Source organism: Sesamum indicum, linkage group LG11 (genome assembly GCF_026168435.1).
Source record: "Sesamum indicum cultivar Baizhima isolate 11 linkage group LG11, ASM2616843v1, whole genome shotgun sequence".
NCBI classification, from domain to species: Eukaryota; Viridiplantae; Streptophyta; class Magnoliopsida; order Lamiales; family Pedaliaceae; genus Sesamum; species Sesamum indicum.
In genome coordinates this window covers 14,872,335-14,892,734 of record NC_142667.1, presented here as the reverse complement: position 1 = coordinate 14,892,734, position 20,400 = coordinate 14,872,335, and the positions used below count along the sequence as shown (strand labels likewise).

The 20,400-nt window shown below is 38.3% G+C and overlaps 3 protein-coding genes and 1 pseudogene across 3 annotated transcripts; 1 reads left to right on the top strand and 3 right to left on the bottom strand.

The window, feature by feature from the left end:
- Nucleotides 1-373: 373 nt before the first annotated feature.
- On the top strand, nt 374-2,632 carry LOC105174283 (high affinity nitrate transporter 2.4-like). Its single transcript, XM_011096328.3, has 3 exons — nt 374-1,399; nt 1,642-1,757; nt 1,854-2,632. The coding sequence occupies exons 1-3, from the start codon at nt 584-586 to the stop codon at nt 2,509-2,511; spliced, it is 1,590 nt and encodes a 529-aa protein (XP_011094630.1). The 5' UTR covers nt 374-583; the 3' UTR covers nt 2,512-2,632.
- Nucleotides 2,633-7,429: 4,797 nt separating this feature from the next.
- Nucleotides 7,430-11,818, bottom strand: LOC105174282 (cell division cycle protein 48 homolog). Its single transcript, XM_011096326.3, has 9 exons — nt 11,659-11,818; nt 11,348-11,513; nt 10,455-10,683; nt 9,294-10,060; nt 8,977-9,198; nt 8,824-8,895; nt 8,427-8,708; nt 7,979-8,338; nt 7,430-7,901 (listed from the first exon to the last, which is right to left on the bottom strand). Exons 1-9 carry the CDS (start codon nt 11,685-11,687, stop codon nt 7,608-7,610), a joined length of 2,421 nt encoding a protein of 806 aa, XP_011094628.1. The 5' UTR covers nt 11,688-11,818; the 3' UTR covers nt 7,430-7,607.
- A 1,963-nt stretch (nt 11,819-13,781) lies between these two features.
- Nucleotides 13,782-16,312, bottom strand: LOC105174360 (UDP-glycosyltransferase 86A1). The gene is made up of 2 exons (XM_011096438.3): nt 15,693-16,312; nt 13,782-14,926 (listed from the first exon to the last, which is right to left on the bottom strand). Exons 1-2 carry the CDS (start codon nt 16,240-16,242, stop codon nt 14,016-14,018), a joined length of 1,461 nt encoding a protein of 486 aa, XP_011094740.1. The 5' UTR covers nt 16,243-16,312; the 3' UTR covers nt 13,782-14,015.
- Nucleotides 16,313-17,885: 1,573 nt separating this feature from the next.
- LOC105174359 (UDP-glycosyltransferase 86A1-like) lies at nt 17,886-20,293 on the bottom strand (annotated as a pseudogene).
- Between the last annotated feature and the right edge of the window lie 107 nt (nt 20,294-20,400).

The following is a 20,400-nucleotide window of genomic DNA, read 5'->3' as shown; positions in this document are numbered from 1 at the left end:
GAGAGGCGGTAATGTGGATGAGAAAAGGAGGGCAGGGGATGGGAAGGCGAAGTGAACGGGAGAGGGGGACGGTAGTGGGGAAAGGGGTGGGCAAAGGAAGAGGGGGAGCGACAGGGAAACTGAGGGGGGCGAAAGAGGATGGGGAAGGGGAAGAGGGTCCTACGGCCTCAGTGGTGGGGGGCGATGGACGAGAAAGAGGAAGGAGGTCCTGCACTCGAGGCGGTGGCGGTGGAGGGGGTTAGGTTTTATTTATTTATTTTAATATATAATATTATAAATATATTATTATTATACATATATATTTATATATATAAAATAATATTTTATTTTTAGAACAAAATCATACTCAAAGTGCGTGCATTACACACCATCTTTGAAATTTTTGCTTTATTTTAAAAAATATTGGAGATATTTTTGTATCTCTTTTTCACAAAAATATTGTGCACATACCTCATATCACTCGGACCGCTTAAAATTTTCCCAATTTTATTATATATATGGGGTAAAATCTTGAATAATTTTCGAACCCTTCATTTGTTTCCTTTGATACACATACGAACAGAAATTAGCAAGTTCGCTTAACATGGCTGAAAGGGGAATCGGGTCACCGGGAAGTTCCATGCACGGAGTAACTGGCAAAGAACAAAGCTTCGCCTTCTCCGCGGCCAGAGATCAAACAGTCCCCACTGATTCAACAGCTCAATTTGCACTACCAGTTGATTCTGAACACAAGGCCACAGTTTTCAAGATTTATTCTTTTGCAAATCCGCACATGAGAGCTTTCCACCTCTCCTGGATTTCTTTCTTTACCTGCTTCGTCTCCACTTTTGCAGCTGCCCCCCTCGTTCCCATCATCCGCGACAACCTGAACCTGACAAAACGAGATATTGGGAATGCGGGCATAGCCTCCGTTTCAGGCAGCATTTTCTCAAGGCTAGTGATGGGAGCGGCCTGTGATTTGTTGGGCCCGAGATATGGGTGCGCGTTCTTGATCATGCTGTCGGCCCCAACAGTGTTTTGCATGTCATTTGTATCATCGGCAGGGGGATATGTGGCTGTCAGGTTCATGATTGGGTTCTCTCTGGCGACGTTTGTTTCATGCCAGTTCTGGATGAGCACTATGTTTAATGGTAAGATTATAGGGCTGGTTAATGGGACTGCCGCCGGGTGGGGGAATATGGGAGGAGGGGCGACTCAGCTGCTGATGCCGCTGCTTTATGAGGGGATCAAGAGAGCGGGAGCTACGCCATTTACTGCCTGGAGGATTGCGTTTTTCGTGCCTGGATGGATGCATGTGATCATGGGCTTCTTGGTTTTAGGCCTGGGACAAGATCTTCCGGATGGAAATCTTGGAACACTGCAGAAGCAAGGAGACGTTCCCAAAGATAAATTTTCCAAGGTCATTAATTTCATTTATAAGTTTCCATTAATAATCACAATTTAAGCCCTTTGAGCCCTGTCACGCATAAATATAAAACTTTGAGTTGCTTAACATTAAATATCAAAAGCCATATGTTAAAGGAGGAACAATTAGGACCTTCTCGAGAAACCCTTTTTAAATTCTCAAAATTAATATTCTATCTTATAATTGGCTTAAATGAGAAGTGTAGAGATTCCATTTGAGAGATTATTTGTGCTCAGGTACTTTGGTACGCCATTACAAACTACAGAACATGGATATTTGTTCTCCTGTATGGAATGTCCCTGGGCGTCGAATTAACCACGGATAACGTCATCGCCGAGTATTTTTTTGACAGGTTTGTATTAATGCTACATGACTAAGTTCTTTTCATATTGCTTAATTTCCAATGACCTATATCTATAATTGACTTCAACATGTAATTTATTTCCAGATTTGATCTCAATCTTCACACAGCCGGCACGATAGCAGCCACGTTCGGTATGGCCAACATAGTGTCCCGACCTGCCGGCGGGCTTATGTCCGATATGGCTGCACGGCGGTTTGGCATGAGGGGCAGGCTGTGGAACCTCTGGATTCTCCAAACACTTGGCGGAGTATTTTGCATTTGCCTAGGCCGAGCCAACACACTCCCACTTGCCGTCACATCAATGATCCTCTTCTCAATCGGCGCACAAGCCGCTTGCGGCGCCACCTTCGGCATCATCCCCTTTATCTCCCGGAGATCCCTCGGCGTCATCTCCGGTCTAACCGGCGCCGGAGGCAACTTCGGGGCTGGCCTGACGCAACTTCTGTTCTTCACGAGCTCAAAATACTCAACGGCGACGGGGCTGAGTCTGATGGGAATTATGATCGTTGCGTGCACAACGCCAGTGGCTTTGGTGCATTTTCCGCAGTGGGGAAGCATGTTTCTGCCGCCGAGTGAGAGGTGGAGCGAGGAGTATTACTATGGGAAGGAGTGGAACAAGGAAGAGAAGGAAAGGGGTCTGCATCAGGGAAGTCTGAAGTTTGCAGAGAACAGCCGCTCCGAGAGGGGCCGCCGGGTTGTTGCGGTGACGACGCCTCCTGATTCCATGCCGGCCTCTGCCTGAAAAAGGATATTGGAAATAATTTCTCGTGTAAGCTTATCGTTGTGATCGTGAGTGCTACTCTATAATTATGTGTTGAAACAAAAAATAGCTCATGAATATGCAAACAAACAGATAACGTACAGATCGCTAGGTTTGCAAAACACTTTCATCAAAATGTTTTGATTAACAAGAAAAACTCAAAAGGCTCATAAAAGTTCGATTTCACACCAATTTCTATCGGGTGGAAACCCCATTCGAGTTGGGTGGACTCTAAAAAATTAGAGAGAAAAGATAATAAGAAAACAAAACTGCTGCAATTTTTTTTCTCGGCATTCCCTTCCACCAACATGCAAGATAAGTACATTCCTACTAACATTCTTAACTGACAATATAATTGAACTCCAACTCCACTAACTCTAATAACTGCGATTATGTAGAACTAATAAAGTAACTGAAATCAAGCCAAAATAAAACTATCCTCAAAATTAAAACAACTGCTAAACAAACACATCATCATTCCCAGCTCATTTAAGGCCTTGTCCGCAAGGCCTATTGAAGGGCTTTGGCTTGTTGAAAGTTGAAGGGTGCTCGTCTGCTTTGTGATTTTATCTAGTAGGCGGTGTTCAGAAAGTTGATCAGCACCGGATGACATCTCAAGATGGAGCGGGTAAAATGTATTGATTAGTAGACGGGTTTGACCCTTCAGTTAATAGAGCAAGGTATTGTGGAGTCGTGCATCGGTTACCTGGTTGGAATTTGTCTTCGCAATTAAAACAGAGGCCTTTGCCTCAATGTGGTTGTATTTCTGCAGTAGTAAGACGATGAATAGGAATCGGGTTGGAAATTTTGGTGGGAATGGTCGTGGTTGTAATGGAGACGGAGAAGAGCTAAAGATTGGTTCGGAGTCGCTCTGGTCCTTGCAGTTTAACTTCCACCAATTTCGCCAAACGTATGGCTTGGGATATGCTCGGGGGCCACAGGATGGCTAGCTCTTATTGAATGTTGTCGCGCAATCCACAAAGAAAGCAATTCAATATGGTTTCAGGATTGAGATGCAGAACTTGATTGCAAAGCGGCAAAAATGTAGACTAATAGTCCAAGATAGTTGCTGAGCTAAAAAGGTGCAGCTTGGTGATTGTCATAAGAGGTTGGTCAAAACTGTAGCTCAAAGCGCGAGTAAATTCTCCCCATGTGGGAATTTGAAGGTTCTGATCATACATTCACTTGAGCCAGTGCAGTACTTCTCGCTCCATATAAAATGGAGTTGCTTGTAACCGGTGCTCTGCCGAAACATGATAGTATGTATGATATTGTTCAGCTTAGAAAAGCCAATCAAGTGGGTCGATGCCATCAAAGGCGGGCAAATGGATTTTTGGTGGCTTGAGGTTGAGTACCGATTGGGATCCTGTAGCGGTGTCTTGCAATGGTGGAGATACGATGTTATTGGAGGAGGTACCAAGGTGGAAGTTTGATGAGGCATAGTGGTTTAAGGAAGTCGAAATCTTAGGGGCCAATTGAGGTTGTCTGCTTGAGATTTGGGAGTGTCAATCGGCCATCGCCACTATTAGTTTCTCATGACGCTGGTTAGCAACTCGTTCGTCCTTCAATTGTTGTGCTAGTTGCTGCGACGATTGCAGTTTGAATTCATTGAGAAGATCATGAGTCCGACCATGGCTTCTTCAATGAAAACACCAATGATGGAAACTCGATTGGATTCAGGTGGACTCCAGAAAGTTTAGAGAGAAGAGGTAATAAGAAAACAAGACTGCTCTAATTTTTCCATCAACATGCAAGATAAGTACATTCCTACTAACATTTTTAACTAACATGCAAGATTAATATGATTTACATATTAACTATGGAATTTATATTATACTGATGCAATATGATTGACACTTTATACTGTTAATTTTCAACTCGATTCATACAAAATTTTCACCTCTCTCCAGAAAATAATTTTCGGCCAATTGAGCAGAAAGCACAAGGAATAATCAAAATTATCTCATACTTAGGATTGGAAAATATTCTTTTGATTAATTAGTGAGCTAACACGCAATATCAAAATCATTACCGAAATTCAATTTTATCAGCATTCGCTTTTGATCATATTTCCAAAGATATTTTTCTTTTAAATATTTCAGCGATTCAATTAATATATCAATACGACTAAAATTAGTAATAAATTACATCTATTCAATAAATGCATTAATATGATTAAAAATAATAACAAATTATGATAAATTACATTTATTCAGTTAATGCATTAATATGACTAAAAATAATAACAAATTATAATAATTCACATAAAATAAGACAAATACACACACGTTCAATGGAACTTGAACCCATAAACTCAAATTTCTAAAATCAATTTGGTATCCATCAAACCACATTATTTCTCAAACTGTTTCCTTTTTTTAGTCCTATTTTGCTCAAAGTAAATACAATTTTCCCATAAACCATCTCCAGCGGAAAGTAAAAAAGCAGGTCATTATCAGTCAGGGATTGCCGAGTCTTCAGTTTATTTCCAAACTTAGGAACACATCAACATCTTTTTCAAGAACAATGAACAGACAGCGACTGGACCTTCCACATTCCATGTGAAATTATCAACACAAACTGAATAATCAACCATTACTTATTTCTTATCGCAAAAATGCAAATTGAAAACCATATATTGCCTCACAAACTCAATTGTGTGGGAGGGAAAAAATGGGAAAAAAAAAACCAACCTATGTATGTTTTCTTTTTTTAAAAATGATAATTACATAATTACTGTAAGATACCTGTACACGTTCAATGAAATTCAAACTCCTGAAAATTCCAATCTTAACCACTGGACTAAAACGATACGCCTCATATAATTCACTATCGTAAGCAATTACCAAAATAAAACGGGGCAGTCCCACATACTCTTGTCTATCAAAGAATCAAAGGCATATATATATCCCCCCTCAGTTATAGCTCATTGCCAGTGATCCCCAATTCGTACTTGTCCTAGATTTCCTCTTTCCAGCCATTTAAAATATACACCGGGCAGCTGCAGCTGCAGCTGCAGTTAGCAGCTCCTCCACTCCACCCCCTCTGCCCATATATGATCAAAGAGTTGTACGTAGCAAGTGAAATCAGTAGTTGATGGGTGAAAGTGAAGAGTGCGGGCGGCGGGTGAGTGTTTCGTGCAGATGTTTGGGGGAAAAATGCGGGCACTTGGCGAAGCAGCAGCAGACCAAAGTTTACATTCTTTGGCGTTGTATTGTGATGCTTGTGTGCTGGCATGACAAGAAATGAGCTGTAATTGAGAGATCATCACATTCACAGCCCTCCAATCCAAGCTTATATTTGATAGTACTTACGTATGTGTTATGTATAGTTTGCTTCACGCTTAGATGTTATCTGGAGAAGTTCGTACTTGATGTTAATTAATTTTTAAGATTTCATTTCAAGCATTTGATTATTTCTCAAGTGGATTAATTAATGTGGATCGTTTGAACCAAAGTACGGGAATTTATGCTGATATATGTATGTCTGCAATTGATAATCCACTTGAATACATGACCGACGAACCAACGCATAGAATGTAATAATCTCCAGTTGAATATGCAAGAAAAATACTAATATTGATTACATTCAGAGTATAGTACTACGTTGTTTATATAGAAGAACTAATATCTAAACCGGTCGTCAATTATGAGAACAAATTAGCAAACTAATTAAACCATCAAGAGCCATAATTAAGTGGAGAACGCCATCTCTCGATCAACTCAAGTGTTAGCCGTGTTTGTTGAGCGCAACGTACCCCGGAATTATTAATGGTGTGAAAGAAAAGCAAAGCTTCAAACTGCACAACTTAGTTTGTCATAGTAATTAAGAGCTTGGAAATTATAATTCAGATTGGATTTGGTTGGATTTGAACTAATTATATAATAACTGTAATACACTTGTCGTATGATTGATGTACATTTTAAAAAAATGACCAGTAACATAACAAGTGCATCACACTTGATTTGATTCAGCCGAATTTGTTTTGCATAATTTTTTTTCTTAAAAGCTCAATTATGTCTTAAATACTTGACATATTAACTTATGAAACCGCACATCATGAAATCGACATGTAAAGAACTATAATAATATAAAAAGGCTGAAATTGAGTCCCAAAATGCTTCAAGAATTTGAAGAAAAAGTGAAGGTGAAGGAGGAGAAATTGGAGAAGGGTAGCCGACAGCTCGAATCCATAGAAAAGACATGCCGGGCGGGGGGGCAGTAGGTGTACGACGAATCCCCAGGCATCATTATATAGTTGCTGTTAATTCCCTCCTCACAGGTTGATATGTATATATGAAAATTAATATGTGGGAAGTTGGAAGGGAAGAGGAACAAAGGTGAAAGGATAACACGTGCAATCATATCCTCACAAGCTTCAAATTAATTACCAGTACTATTTCACTTAAAGGTGGTGCTCACTGCTCTCTCTACCCTTTGAGAAATCAGAGGTCCTTTGTATAGTTCTCATAAAGTTGAGTGGGTTATTATGATGTGTGTATATATATATATATATATCCAGCTTTTAAGGTCCTATCGTTTCATGTGTGTAGTGATATAAGATATGATGTTGCAATTGAGGGTAAAAGAAGCATGTGATGTGATGTGATGACTTCCAAATTATGGCAAGTTTTGCAGCATTGTACCACAATCTCTGTGGCTTTGACATAAAAACAGGGGGCCCTCTAAATATCATGAGCCACTTAGGGCGTATTCATAAATCAATATTTGTTGCCACTTGCTTCCAAACGGGGGAGGAGGAGGAGGTAGGTCCCTGCAGTAAATGCTGTACAGGATTTGTAGGCCGATATGAATTCTCTGTTTTATTTGAATTATGATCTGTGTGTTTAGTAAACTTGCCTTCATTCTTAAATATTTATTTAATTTGAAAACGATGAAGGATCCATCAATAATTTAATTCTTCATTGTAATCTTTTCCGGGACCTTCGAGTAATTAGAACTTAAAATACAGGTGAAATCTTTCCCACAGATCAATCCTGCCCCTCCTTTCAGGGCAATTGAATGAAATAAATCCAGGGGCATAAGGAAAGCAATTAACACGGGGAGATGTAGACAACCTAACTATACAGGTCATCATCCTCGGCTGCTGCGGCAGCAGGAGCTGCAAAGGGATCAGCTCCGGTAGCAGCGCTACTGTTCTCATTAAACCGGAATTCAGAACCAAACCCCCTTGATTGCTGCAACGTCTGAGCAAATGCCTGGTACTTGCGAATGTCAGCATCACTGACACTCCTCCGAGCATACTTCATTGATTCCTCAAAATGAGCAGCCTTAATCTCAGCTACCTCGTCTTCAACGTCTTCCTCCATTGCCTCAGGATTCTCTCTTCTTCTCCTCTCCCTCTCAATATCCTGAGAAAGACAAAACTCAGTGTTTAGAGTTTTGATTCTGCAAAAGTATACAACGCCCTAAAATAGACGGTACTTACTTTTTCAATGTTCTCTCTGATAGCATATTTGCACGCACGTTGGCATATTTCTGTAATGTCAGCACCACTGAAACCTTGTGTGTATTTAGCAAGGGCTCTAAGGTCTACGTCTTTGGAGACAGGCGACTTTCTCAAGCATGCCTTGAAGATCTGAAGCCGTGAGTCCTCATCAGGGAGAGGGATGTAAATCAACTGATCAAGACGACCAGGACGGAGAAGTGCAGGATCAATTATATCAGGCCTGTTGGTGGCACCGATAATGAAAACAGTTTTCTTCGCGTTCATGCCATCCATTTCTGTCAGAAGCTGATTAAGTACTCTGTCAGCAGCACCACCGGCATCTCCTACACTGCTTCCTCTCTGCAAGAAGAGATAGTCAATGTATTGTAAGCTAGGAAAAAGAATCCTGTTCGTCTCAATTAGTACATATCCAGATTGTAAAACAAACCTGAGTTGCAATGGAGTCCAATTCATCAAAAAATAGGACACAAGGGGCAGATTGGCGAGCCTTGTCAAAAATCTCTCTAACATTTGCTTCACTCTCTCCAAACCACATAGTTAACAGTTCAGGACCCTTGACGCTGATAAAGTTTGCTTGACATTCATTGGCAATAGCCTTGGCTAGTAAAGTTTTTCCACATCCAGGAGGACCGTAGAAAAGAACCCCCTTGGAAGGTGACATACCAAACTTTTCAAACTTCTCAGGATGTTCCACTGGATATTGAACAGTCTACATCATGACAACACATCAAAAACATGAGTTTGAAGAGAATATCAAGACTTTGCAAAATGCACACGTAAAAAGGTTGGCAGCAAAAAACATCAACATTGAGAAGTATAGATACCTCTTGCAGTTCACGCTTGACATTCTCAAGGCCTCCAATATCTTCCCAGCTAACATTGGGCACTTCAACAACCTATAGATGACACATTATCAGATCCCAATCAGAATGAATTAAAAATCAGAAAACAAGGAGAAATTCGATAAGCAAACTTACAGTTTCACGCAGGGCAGAGGGATTGCTTATTCCAAGAGCAGTCTGGAAGTGCTCATTGGTGACAGCCATGGAGTTCAGTATCTCTGCATCAATGGAATCGTCTTCCAAGTCAATCACATCCATCTTCTCCCTGATGCACTGAAGGGCAGCCTCGGTACAAAGAGCAGCTAAGTCAGCACCGACAAATCCATGTGTGTTCTTGGCAATACTTTCCAAATCAACCTGCAAAATCATCCGGCAGTTTGATTGGCATTACAAAATCTTCTATAAAGTATGAGCCCAATTAACTCAAAAGAGGCTGAGACATTCTAGCTTACTTCATCAGCAAGCTTCATGTTTTTTGTATGGATACGGAGAACCTCAAGACGCCCAACTTCATCAGGAACACCAATGTCTATTTCCCTGTCAAATCTACCAAACCTTCTTAAGGCAGGGTCAATGCTATTGGGACGGTTTGTAGCACCAATTACAATAATATGGGCACGGGCTTTCAGTCCATCCATCAATGTCAAGAGTTGGGAAACAATTCTCCTCTCAACCTCTCCATTAGTTTTCTCTCTCTTTGGAGCAATTGAATCAATTTCATCAATGAATATGATGGATGGTGCATTTTTCTCAGCTTCTTCAAATGCCTTCCTCAGATTGCTTTCACTTTCTCCTGCCAATTTTGACATAATTTCTGGCCCATTGATACAGAAGAAAAAGGCACCAGTCTCATTGGCCACTGCTCTGGCAATTAAGGTCTTTCCAGATCCTGGAGGTCCGTAAAGCAATATTCCTTTTGGAGGCTTGACCCCAATTGATTTGAAAAGTTGTGGGTGCCTAAGTGGCAGCTCTACCAACTCACGAATCTGAGCCATCTGTTTGCGAACACCACCAACATCATCATAGCCAACCTCATCCAACCGATCCTCGTCCTCCCTTTTAATGGGTTCCCCCTCACAGAAGATCTCAGTGTCAGGGGCAACAACACAATACTCGGCAGGATCAGTCTCAATAACCTTGAACTCTACACTTCTCATTCCTCCCCTAACAAGAAACAGGTCCCCTTTCCTTACTGGACGGTATGCCTCAAGGAAATATGCTGAAAAAGGAAAAGGAAACATTTAGCACCCAGAAGAATTTACAGTACTGAAATGTTCTTTAATCTTTTCCTCAATGACACTTCCATCAAGCAGGAAAATCCGGCAGAATTCCAATATACAATCAAATAAGGAAATCAAAGCTGTCAACCACTGAGCGTATCTAATGGCTTCAGCGGAGAAACTATTCCATGCAGTTAACTTATCACTACATCTCTAGCAGGGGAGCATAATTTCTCTACTTTCAGTCAATTAGGAATATAGTAAGTCTGATTGAAACAGAAAAAGACAAGTGCTGATAGTATTATGCAAATGCGGAACACATAAAAAATATTAATCAGTCGAAGCAGAATAAGAACTAGATGACTAAAAATGCATTATGTGTCAAGGACTTACGCTTCAGGTAAGCATCAAAGAGATTTCCAGTAACACCTTCAACTGTGTCATCCACAGGAAGAATGTGCACACGCTTCCCATACTTCACATCAGCACATTGATGCACAGAAACCACATCTCCGAGCCTAACCCTGAGGTTGTTTCTAACAACCTTGTTCATTCGAATCTTTGGTTCATCACATGTATCATCAGCAAGGGCAATGCATACTGTATCCTTTCTTTTCTTACCCTACAAGCAAAAGAATAACTCATAAGCCAACATAAACGTGAAAATTTTACTACCAACATATGAATTTCCAAGCAATCAAACCAACAACATCAGGTTCTTAAATTTGTACAAATATAGGAACTAATGAAGAAAGTTTTGTTACTGACACATAATGCACACAGGAAAAAAATGACGATCAATATAGTGATATAAATTACATTCTCGCATGTAAACACTTAACTAGAACTCCAAATTACCAGAGGTAAAAGTCCCATCCATCAGAGGATCCAAATCCTGTTTCATAATTCAAAAGTTCTTCAACAATATCTCCTATTCAGTCTTACATATAGGCGTCGCCATGGCTATAATTTAAATCCGTAACTCTTGCACAAACTGATAACTTGCACTCAATGTAATTAGGGGAAGGAAAAAAAATCCCACATCATAAAACAACTATATCCAAAGGTAACCATATATATCAAAAAACCAAGTGATCTTACTTTTAAAACTAATTCTGATTGAACCCACATTGTAAACCCCATAAATCTTGAAACCCCATAACATCGCCCCAATTCGAACCGCCGTTAAAATAAACATTCAAGTAAAATACATTAAAGGGAAACAAACCCACGTATCAGTGGAACACAAGAACTCATTAAAAAGATGGGGAAGAAAAAAACAAAACCTTGATTAAGATAGTGTCGCCGCGGAAAAGCTGGAGCTTTTCCATAGTTTCAGGGTGAAGACACACCACGGAATTATCATCATTGACAGCCTCATCCACCACCAGCCGATTCGGCGCCTTTTTCCTCTCCAGAATCGCTGTACTAAAATCCCTCTTCGTACCCTTACTACACATTAGAAAAGAAAACCCACAAAAAGTAACATAAAATACCAATAGAAAAAAACAAGAATGTCATTCAAGATGGACAATCATGTATGTGCATATCGAGAGAAAAAAGTTACAGAGATCCGAACATGTGTGGGAATACTTACGCATCAGAGGATTCTGCTTGATTGCTCATGGTGTCGGATTGAGAGAAACAATCTTGGTTAAGGTTTTGGCGTGATGAATGTATTGAGGAATGTGAATGAGAGATCTGGGAATTAGGGGTGAGAAGTATCAAATATATAGAGAAGATGGGCTCTGTTTCTTGTTAGGAAAGAAAGGTAAAATTTAAAAACTACTCGTGTAACTTTGATGCTTTTTCTCGACTGTTGCTTGAGCCAGGTGGACTACACGTCAGGTCTTTGTGGACTTTTGGAAAATATTTAATGTATATTTTAATAATTACACAATAAATATATTATATGATTAGTTGTTACTCATCAAATTTGATTTGAAGTAAGAAATTTTGCGTGGGTATTTAGATTATCCAATTCTCTGTCATTATCTAAAAACATTATTATTTATTACTATTGTCCTACATTTAATTTAGAGTGAATATAAAAGCAATGGAATACTTATTTTGATTGTTCAAGTGAGTATTCTGGGATACAGTTTCAAAATTTTCATTCTTGAAAACAGAGTAGTCTACTTTTGGGTTCAAAAAGCAAGGCTGAAGTGTAAAGTATGTAGATGGGCAAAGACTTGCAAAAAAGAGCCCAAAAATCAAGTTGCGGTGAGCTATTAAAAGTTCACTTGGGCTTTGCTTGTAATCCTGTCTCATTAATATTCTTCGCAACTTGAAACTCAAACATGAATCCCTTAATTCTCAAACAAGTTGACATAAAATCATTGCAACATTGAATTCTATTACAGCATAATTAAACATAAACACCCTTACAACTTAAAGGGACAGAAATCCTGTACGATGCCGTTGGTAAAGATAGCATTCTTTGATGTCAAAACATGCAATCACTGTTTCTATGATTTCATCCCATGTTTCTCCACTCTTCAAACCAACTTCGTCCCGGTTAATGGATATGCCATCATAAAGATTAACCCTATCTTCCAATCATCAACCAATAGTTTTCGATTGGGAGCTGATCATACTATATCGAATCACAAATCATTGGAACACCGTACCCTATGCTTTCCAGTATCGAATTTCAACCACAGTGTATCAAAATTCCTTTGATTGCTGGATTGGAAAGGACAGCGTTTTGATTGCACCATGAATCAACCCTCTTGCCTTAATATTATCCTCAAATTCAACTAGTAAAATATTTGTGTTGTCGTCGATGGAGCCAACAATCTTGGGCCAGATTGCCCAAATAAAGCTTACTTCACTTAGGAGAAGTCCTTGAGCTATTGCACCAATTACCTGCTTATTGGTTTGAACGAAGCTACCAAATGAGACATACAAGACTGACCCGGGAGGCTTGGAGCCAAGCCATTTGGTACAGTTTATTTCAGAACGCAGGCTCTTGAGACAATATTCACTAGGTTGTACTTCTTGGCAATGGTTTCTGGTCTATGAACAAAGTGTATCAGCAACCAATAGAATGATAGATACGAGTTCATCGACTCAAGATGAAAAATCATGCAACAGTGACTCCCCGAGCTCAACCACATGTTATGAATCCTGTCGAATTTCAGAGCAAAACCTTCCGGGATTTTAATGTATAAGACCAGAATTGCGGGCTTCAGAGGAAGAGATATGCTTGACTAGTACTATTGGTGGTAGTTACAATAATTTTGGTGGGCATATCCAGTATCAAGAAAAGTGAAGGCAAAGTCCTTTGAAGCTAGCTTGATATCGAGATGGACAAATGGATTGAGTGTTGGACACATGATTCTAACATGTTTTGTATATATGCATGAATATAATTTGGAAATAAATGTATACTAAATAAAAAATGTTTAAATATAGACTATTCTTCATATATATTCATGTGTTATTTAAGTAGCTTATCCTAATAGATTATATTAATCACATATATAAATATAAATGCGGTGATTAATTATAGAAATATCTATCTGAAGTATAATATATATTAACATTAAAGAAGCAATTGAATGTTTTTGCATGATGTGTATGTATAAGCACATTGATGTTTTTTTAACTGAGATTTGATTGGTAATCCTGTCTCATTATTATGCTTAGCAACTTGAGAGTCAAATTTCTTATTGGAATTGCATCATAAATCTCTCAGTGTCGAACAAGTTACATCAATTAATCCAAACTATAGACCAATATATATGATTGTTATGGTGATTATCGTTACAGAAAATTGACTCACTTTTAGAACAATGAAATACCAATACTCCTACAACTTTGGTGAACAAAAAGGACTAGTAACAATAATATAATACAGACAACATTATATTCCTAGATGTCAAAATATGTAATTCCGACATTTTCTCAATTCCACAAGAACATCTGAATTTCTGATGATACATTCTCCTTCTAAGCATGCATTTTATGTCTTAAATCCTGGATAAATTGATCAAAATTTCGGTTGGACGATCCCTCCTCAGCCAACGCATCATGCAGTATGCTCCTGAATTTCATCATCTCATTCCTGATGCCAACTGATGTTTTTTCGCACATTAGCTGCTTAATCTTCGATGCTACTTCTGCCCCATTAACAGATACGCCATCACAGAGATTAACTCCAATCTTCCAATTATCAACCACCAATTTTCGGTTAGTGGGCTGATCATACATTATCGGATAACAAATCATTGGAACACCACATGACATGCTTTCCAATATTGAATTCCACCCGCAGTGTGTTAGAAATCCTCCAACTGCTGGATTGGAGAGGACGGCATTTTGATTGCACCAGGGGACAATTAACCCTTTATCCTTAATATTATCCTCAAATCCATCTGGTAAAACATTTTCATTGTCATCAGTGGAGCTAACAATCTTGGGGCGAATTGCCCAAATAAAACTTACTTCACTAAGGAGAAGTCCTTGAGCTATCGCTTCAATTATCTGCTTATTGGTCTGAACAATGCTACCAAATGAGACATACAAGACTGAGCCGGGAGGCTTTGATTCGAGCCATTTGGAGCAGTCTATTTCAAAGAATAGGCTCTTGGATACACGGGTTTTGATACACTCAGAGGACAAATTGACAGGACCTATTGCATATGTTGGTTGTTTTTGGTTCAGGATAGATAGAGTGTAGAGTTCTAGTTCTTGCACTGTGTTGTGTAAGATGAAATCTGCCTTCTTAACCTCCTCAAATGCCTTGATAAGAATCTTGTGAGTGACTGTTGTGGTGTCAACTTCATGAAGATACGGCATCAAGTCCTTGTTACTAATCAACTCAACTCCAGGAATGTAATCAATGGAGTACAAGGGATCATCTGATAATCATCAAAGATGTCGAAAATACAATTTATCTAGTTGTGATATAGGAAATATGCAAAAATTCCACATGAAATTTTTTTTTGTAAATTACTCTTTTATGTTTTTTGAAATAAAGCAAAATACCATCCCATAACCAGTGGTGTAATACGAGTGCCCCCGGCATTTGTGCAAAATTTTTAAATAATAAAATCTTATGTATATATATATATTAATAAAAATATAATTATATAGACATACTTTTTTCATCTTGTTCAGTCGTCGCTCTCCCTCCCTTCAGTGCTGCGGCGCCGCTGTCGCCCCCCTATCACCACCCTCCCTTTCAAATTGTTGATTTGAATTAAATAAAATTTACACAATTGATCTATTAATTAAATTTGTTTTGAGGTTGAAATCAAGATTCAAGTTTTGAAATCAGAACATAGATAACATTTCAAATAAAAAATAAGAAATAAAAATGCGCATGTAACCCACACTATATGTGTTAGGTGTATTTTTATTTTATTTTAAAAAATATAAAAAGATAATTTACTTTATTTTCTTTTTTCTTTGTTTCTTACTTGGAGTTTTTTTTGCTGTAAATTGGAATTAACCCAATGAAGATATATTATATATTGTCGGGAAAAATAATTACAATTGTTTGGGAATTTAAATTTCAAGACCACCTAAAATTTTTCAAGATGGTTGACGTCATATATAAGATAGATGAAATGGGAAATGCAAGAAGGGAAAGCTGGGCAGATTCGGGATAATAAAAAGACACACCTGTACGTGGGAAATGACCATTTGTACTTAGAAGGTCGAAGTAATAATTACTAATAGCAAATACCAAGGCTGGCTCTGTCCAGAATGAGACGTTCACTAGGTTGTACTTCTTGGCAATCGTTGCAGGCCATGAATAAACAGTATCAGCAACCAGGAACGGCACCAACGACGGGTCAGACGACTCGATCAAATTCCCAATAAATTCATCGACACGAGATGGAAAATCATGGAACATAGACTCCCAGTACTCGTCGATGTTATGGATTCTGTCGAATTCCAAAGGAAAGCCATCGGAGATGGTCGTGTAACGTATATCAAGGCCCGAATCACGAGCTTCAGAGAAGATATCAACCTCGTTGCTATTACTTGTGCTGTTACGCTTCTGGTAGGATTTGGATATTCGATGGTGAGCATCTTCAGTATGAACAAAAGTGATGGTAAAGCCCTTTGAAGCTAGCTTGATTGCGAGATGGGTAAATGGGTTGGCGTGACCTTGGTAAGGGACTGCAATCATGATAGCATGTAGCTTCACGGCATATTTCTCCCCCATTTTTCTCTGGATGATCGAACTCAAGATAGGCCCATCGACTACTATCCTAAGTTCCCTTGGAATTGTAATATCTCCTATGATTATAAAGGTAAATAATCCAATGAAACATCTCATGGACGTCACTTTCGTTCACTTACAGATGCCGCCGGGTTTGACGTATTGGTCGACTGGGCAACGGGAAGTTTTAATTGAAAGTGACTTTAGCAGAATATGAGTTAAAGGGTAAATTACAGCAACTTTTCCTGAAGTTCGGCATAATTAATAATTTTTCAAACAAAAAAAAGATATTCATAATTATGTCAAACTTTAAAGAAGGTAGTTGTAATTTACCCTATGAATTAACTATATGACAAATATAATACATTTATTATGTTATTAATATAAAATTTAAGAAAAATAATCAATTACACTAAATATACTATATTTAATTTGTAATTAATTTGATTTAATCGAACTAAATTCAAATAAAAATTTTTATTTATCAAGCTACCAAAATGTTTCCAATGTAAAACGAAACATCCCACCACTTGGTAGTGCCGTATTGAATTGGGATTCATATGGTCACAGATTTTCAAAGCGTTAAATGTATGCTTCTGGACCATCTCTAGGAGTGGGGTTAATTTGATTAATTTGAAGGGGACACCGGTTTTGGTTGTGCCTATGATATATCAAATACATTACGTAAGTGAAATTTATTTTTGTTATAGAAAAAATAGTAAAAATTGATATGTGAAGAAAATATATTAAATTATTCCTATATCTTTTTATTTATTAAAGAGAAAGACCTGAATATGGTCAGTAGTGTAATGCACACGTCTCTTCTTTGTTTTTTTAAGTAATTTTTAAATAATATTTAAAATATAATATATACTAATATAATATTTAGAATAATAATATATTTTTTAATTTTTCATCTTCTTTCCCAATCCCAACATTTCCTCTTTGTTCTTTAGTCGGATTGCCACTGATCTTGCTCGAAATCAGTGATATGGAATGAGCGACCTCACAACAATTGACTAACTCCACCAAGATCAAGTGTTTGGGTTCCTGAGAATAGGACAATTAAATGAGCTCGTCGGGCACGTCCCCGACAACGATCCTCCGACGCTCAAGTCAGGTTGATCGAGGAAAAAGTATACGATTAAATGTGTAGATCGAAGTGTTTAAGCATTTAATTACCTCGAAATGTGGGTCTTGGGGTATTTATAAGGTTTAGCTGGATACTGTTGAATGGGCCACGTGGCCTTATCTTGCTAGCTTATGTCTCTGATCGGACGGTTATCGTTGCCGGGGTCTTCAAGTGGGTAGCTGGATTCGGGTCGAGTCCGCTCCGACCCTACCGATACAAAAGACGCGAATCCAAGATGAAAAGGCTTAAATGCCCTTAATGAAGGGTATTTTGGGCATTTCTCATGTATACTCATCAGCCACCTTCTCATATACTTTTATAGTGATTATCATTGCAAAAATTTGACTCACTTTTAGAACAATGATATACCAACTCCTACAACTTTGGTGAACAAAAAGGACTTGTAACAATAATATAATACACACAATATTATATTTCGTGTTGTCAAAGTATGTATTCTGACATTTTTTCAATTCCACAAGAACATCTAGATTTCTGATGATACATTCTCTTTCTAAACATGCATTTTATGTTTTAAGTCCTGGATAAATTGATCAAAATTTCTATTGGACGATCCCTCCTCAGCCAACGCATCATGCAGTATGCTCCTGAGTTTCATCATCTCATTCCTGATGTCAACTGATGTTTTTTCGCACATTAGCTGCTTAATCTTTGATGCTACTTCTGCCCCATTAATCGATATGCCATCACAGAGATTAACTCCAATCTTCCAATCATCAACCACCAATTTTCGGTTAGTAGGCTGATCATACATTACCGGATAACAAATCATTGGAACACCACATGACATACTTTCCAATATTGAATTCCACCCGCAGTGTGTCAGAAATCCTCCAACTGCTGGATCGGAGAGGACGGCATTTTGATTGCACCAGGGGACAATCAACCCTTTATCCTTAATATTATCCTCAAATCCAGCTGGTAAAACATTTTCACTGTCATCAATCGAGCTAACAATCTTGGGGCGAATTGCCCAAACAAAACTTACTTCACTAAGGAGAAGTCCTTGAGCTATCGCTTCAATTATCTGCTTATTGGTCTGAACAATGCTACCAAATGAGACATACAAGACTGAGCCGGGAGGCTTTGATTCGAGCCATTTGGAGCAGTCTACTTCAAAGAGCAGGCTCTTGGGCACACGGGTTTTGATACACTCAGAGGACAAATTGACAGGACCTATTGCATATGTTGGTTGTTTTTCGTTCAGGATAGATAGAGTGTAGAGTTCTAGTTCTTGCACTGTGTTGTGTAAGATGAAATCTGCCTTCTTATCCTCCTCAAATGCCTTGATAAGAATCTTGTGAGTGACTGTTGTGGTGTCCACTTCATGAAGATACGGCATCAAGTCCTTGTTACTGATCGACTCAACTCCAGGAATGTAATCAATCGAGTACACGAGATCATCTGATAATCATCCAAGATGGCAAAATACAATTTATATGGTTGTGATATAGGAAATCTGCAAAAATACCATGTGGAAATTTTTTTTGCAAATTACTCTTTGATGTTTTCTGAAATAAAACAAAATACCCTTGTATAGCCAGTGGTGTAATACGAGCGCCCGTCTGCAAGATTTTTAAATAATAATATAGTATATATATTTAATATATTAATATTTATATATAAAAATGTAATTAGGTATATTTTTTTTAATCTTGTTTCTTAGTCGTCGCTCTCCCTCCCTTCAGTGATGCCGCGCCGCTGCTGCCCACCACCCTCCCTTTCAAATTGTTAATTTGAATTAAATAAAATTTACACAATTGATCTATTAGTTAAATTTGTTTATGAAGTTGAAATCAAGATTCAAAATTTTAAATCAGAACATAAATAACGTTTCAAATCAAAAATAAGAAAAAAAAATGTGCATGTAACCCACTATATATATATGTGAGGTGTGTTTTATTTTATTTTAAAACATATAAAGAAATAATTTATTTATTTTTTCTTTACCTGGAGTTTTTTTACTATAAATTGGAATTAACCCAATGAAGATATATTATATATTGTCGGGACAAATAAAATAATTACAATGGTTTTGGTTCTAGACCACTTAAAATTTTTCAAGATGGTTGACGTCATGTGTAAGATAGATGAAATGGGAAATGCAAGAAGGCAAAGCTGGGCAGATTCGGGATAATAAAAAGACATACCTGTACGTGGAAAATGACCATTTGTACTTAGATGGTCGTAGTAATAATTATTAATAGCAAACACCAAGGCTGGTGCTGGCCAGAATGACACGTTCACTAGGTTGTACTTCTTGGCAATTGTTGCAGCCCATGAATAAACAATATCAGCAACCAAGAACGGCACCAACGACGGATCAGACGACTCGATCAAATTGCCAATAAATTCATCGACACGAGATGGAAAATCATGCAACATAGACTCTCAGTACTCGTCGATGTTATTGACTCTGTCGAATTCCAAAGGAAAACCATCGGAGATGGTCGTGTAATGTATGTCAAGGCCCGAATCACGAGCTTCAGAGAAGATATCGACCTCGTTGCTACTACTTGTGCTGTTACGCTCCTGGTAGGATTTGGATATTCGATGGTGAGCATCTTCAGTATGAACAAAAGTGATGGTAAAGCCCTTTGAAGCTAGCTTGATTGCGAGATGGGTAAACGGGTTGGCGTGACCTTGGTAAGGGACTGAAATCATGATTGCATGTGGCTTCAAGGTACATTTCTCCCCCATTTTTCTCTGGATGATCGAACTCAAGATAGGCCGATCAACTACTGTCCTAAGCTCCCTTGGAATTGTAATATCTCCAATGATTATAGAGGTAAATAATCCAATAAAAACATCTCACGGACGTCACTTTCGTTCACTTAGAGAATGCCGGCGGGTTTGATGTATTGGCCGACTGGGTAACGGGATTTTTAATTCAAACCGATTTTAGCAAAATATGAATTAAGAGTAAATTATAATCACTTCCTCAAAAATTTGGTATAATTATAAATACTTTTTTATTATTTAAAAAATTATAAAATAACTCCCTCAAT

Coding starts and splice junctions, on each gene's coding strand:
- LOC105174283 (XM_011096328.3), top strand. CDS start 584: ATGGCTGAAAGGGGAATCGGGTCACCGGGAAGTTCCATGCACGGAGTA. Junction 1,400..1,641: donor CCAAAGATAAATTTTCCAAG/GTCATTAATTTC, acceptor ATTTGTGCTCAG/GTACTTTGGTACGCCATTAC. Junction 1,758..1,853: donor GCCGAGTATTTTTTTGACAG/GTTTGTATTAAT, acceptor ATTTATTTCCAG/ATTTGATCTCAATCTTCACA.
- LOC105174282 (XM_011096326.3), bottom strand. CDS start 11,687: ATGAGCAATCAAGCAGAATCCTCTGATGC. Junction 10,684..11,347: donor GCGACACTATCTTAATCAAG/GTTTTGTTTTTT, acceptor TTTTGCTTGTAG/GGTAAGAAAAGAAAGGATAC. Junction 8,896..8,976: donor CCTCTGCCCTGCGTGAAACT/GTAAGTTTGCTT, acceptor TGTCATCTATAG/GTTGTTGAAGTGCCCAATGT.
- LOC105174360 (XM_011096438.3), bottom strand. CDS start 16,242: ATGGGGGAGAAATATGCCGTGAAGCTACATGCTATCATGATTGCAGTC. Junction 14,927..15,692: donor TGGTCATTTCCCACGTACAG/GTGTGTCTTTTT, acceptor GATGATTATCAG/ATGATCCCTTGTACTCCATT.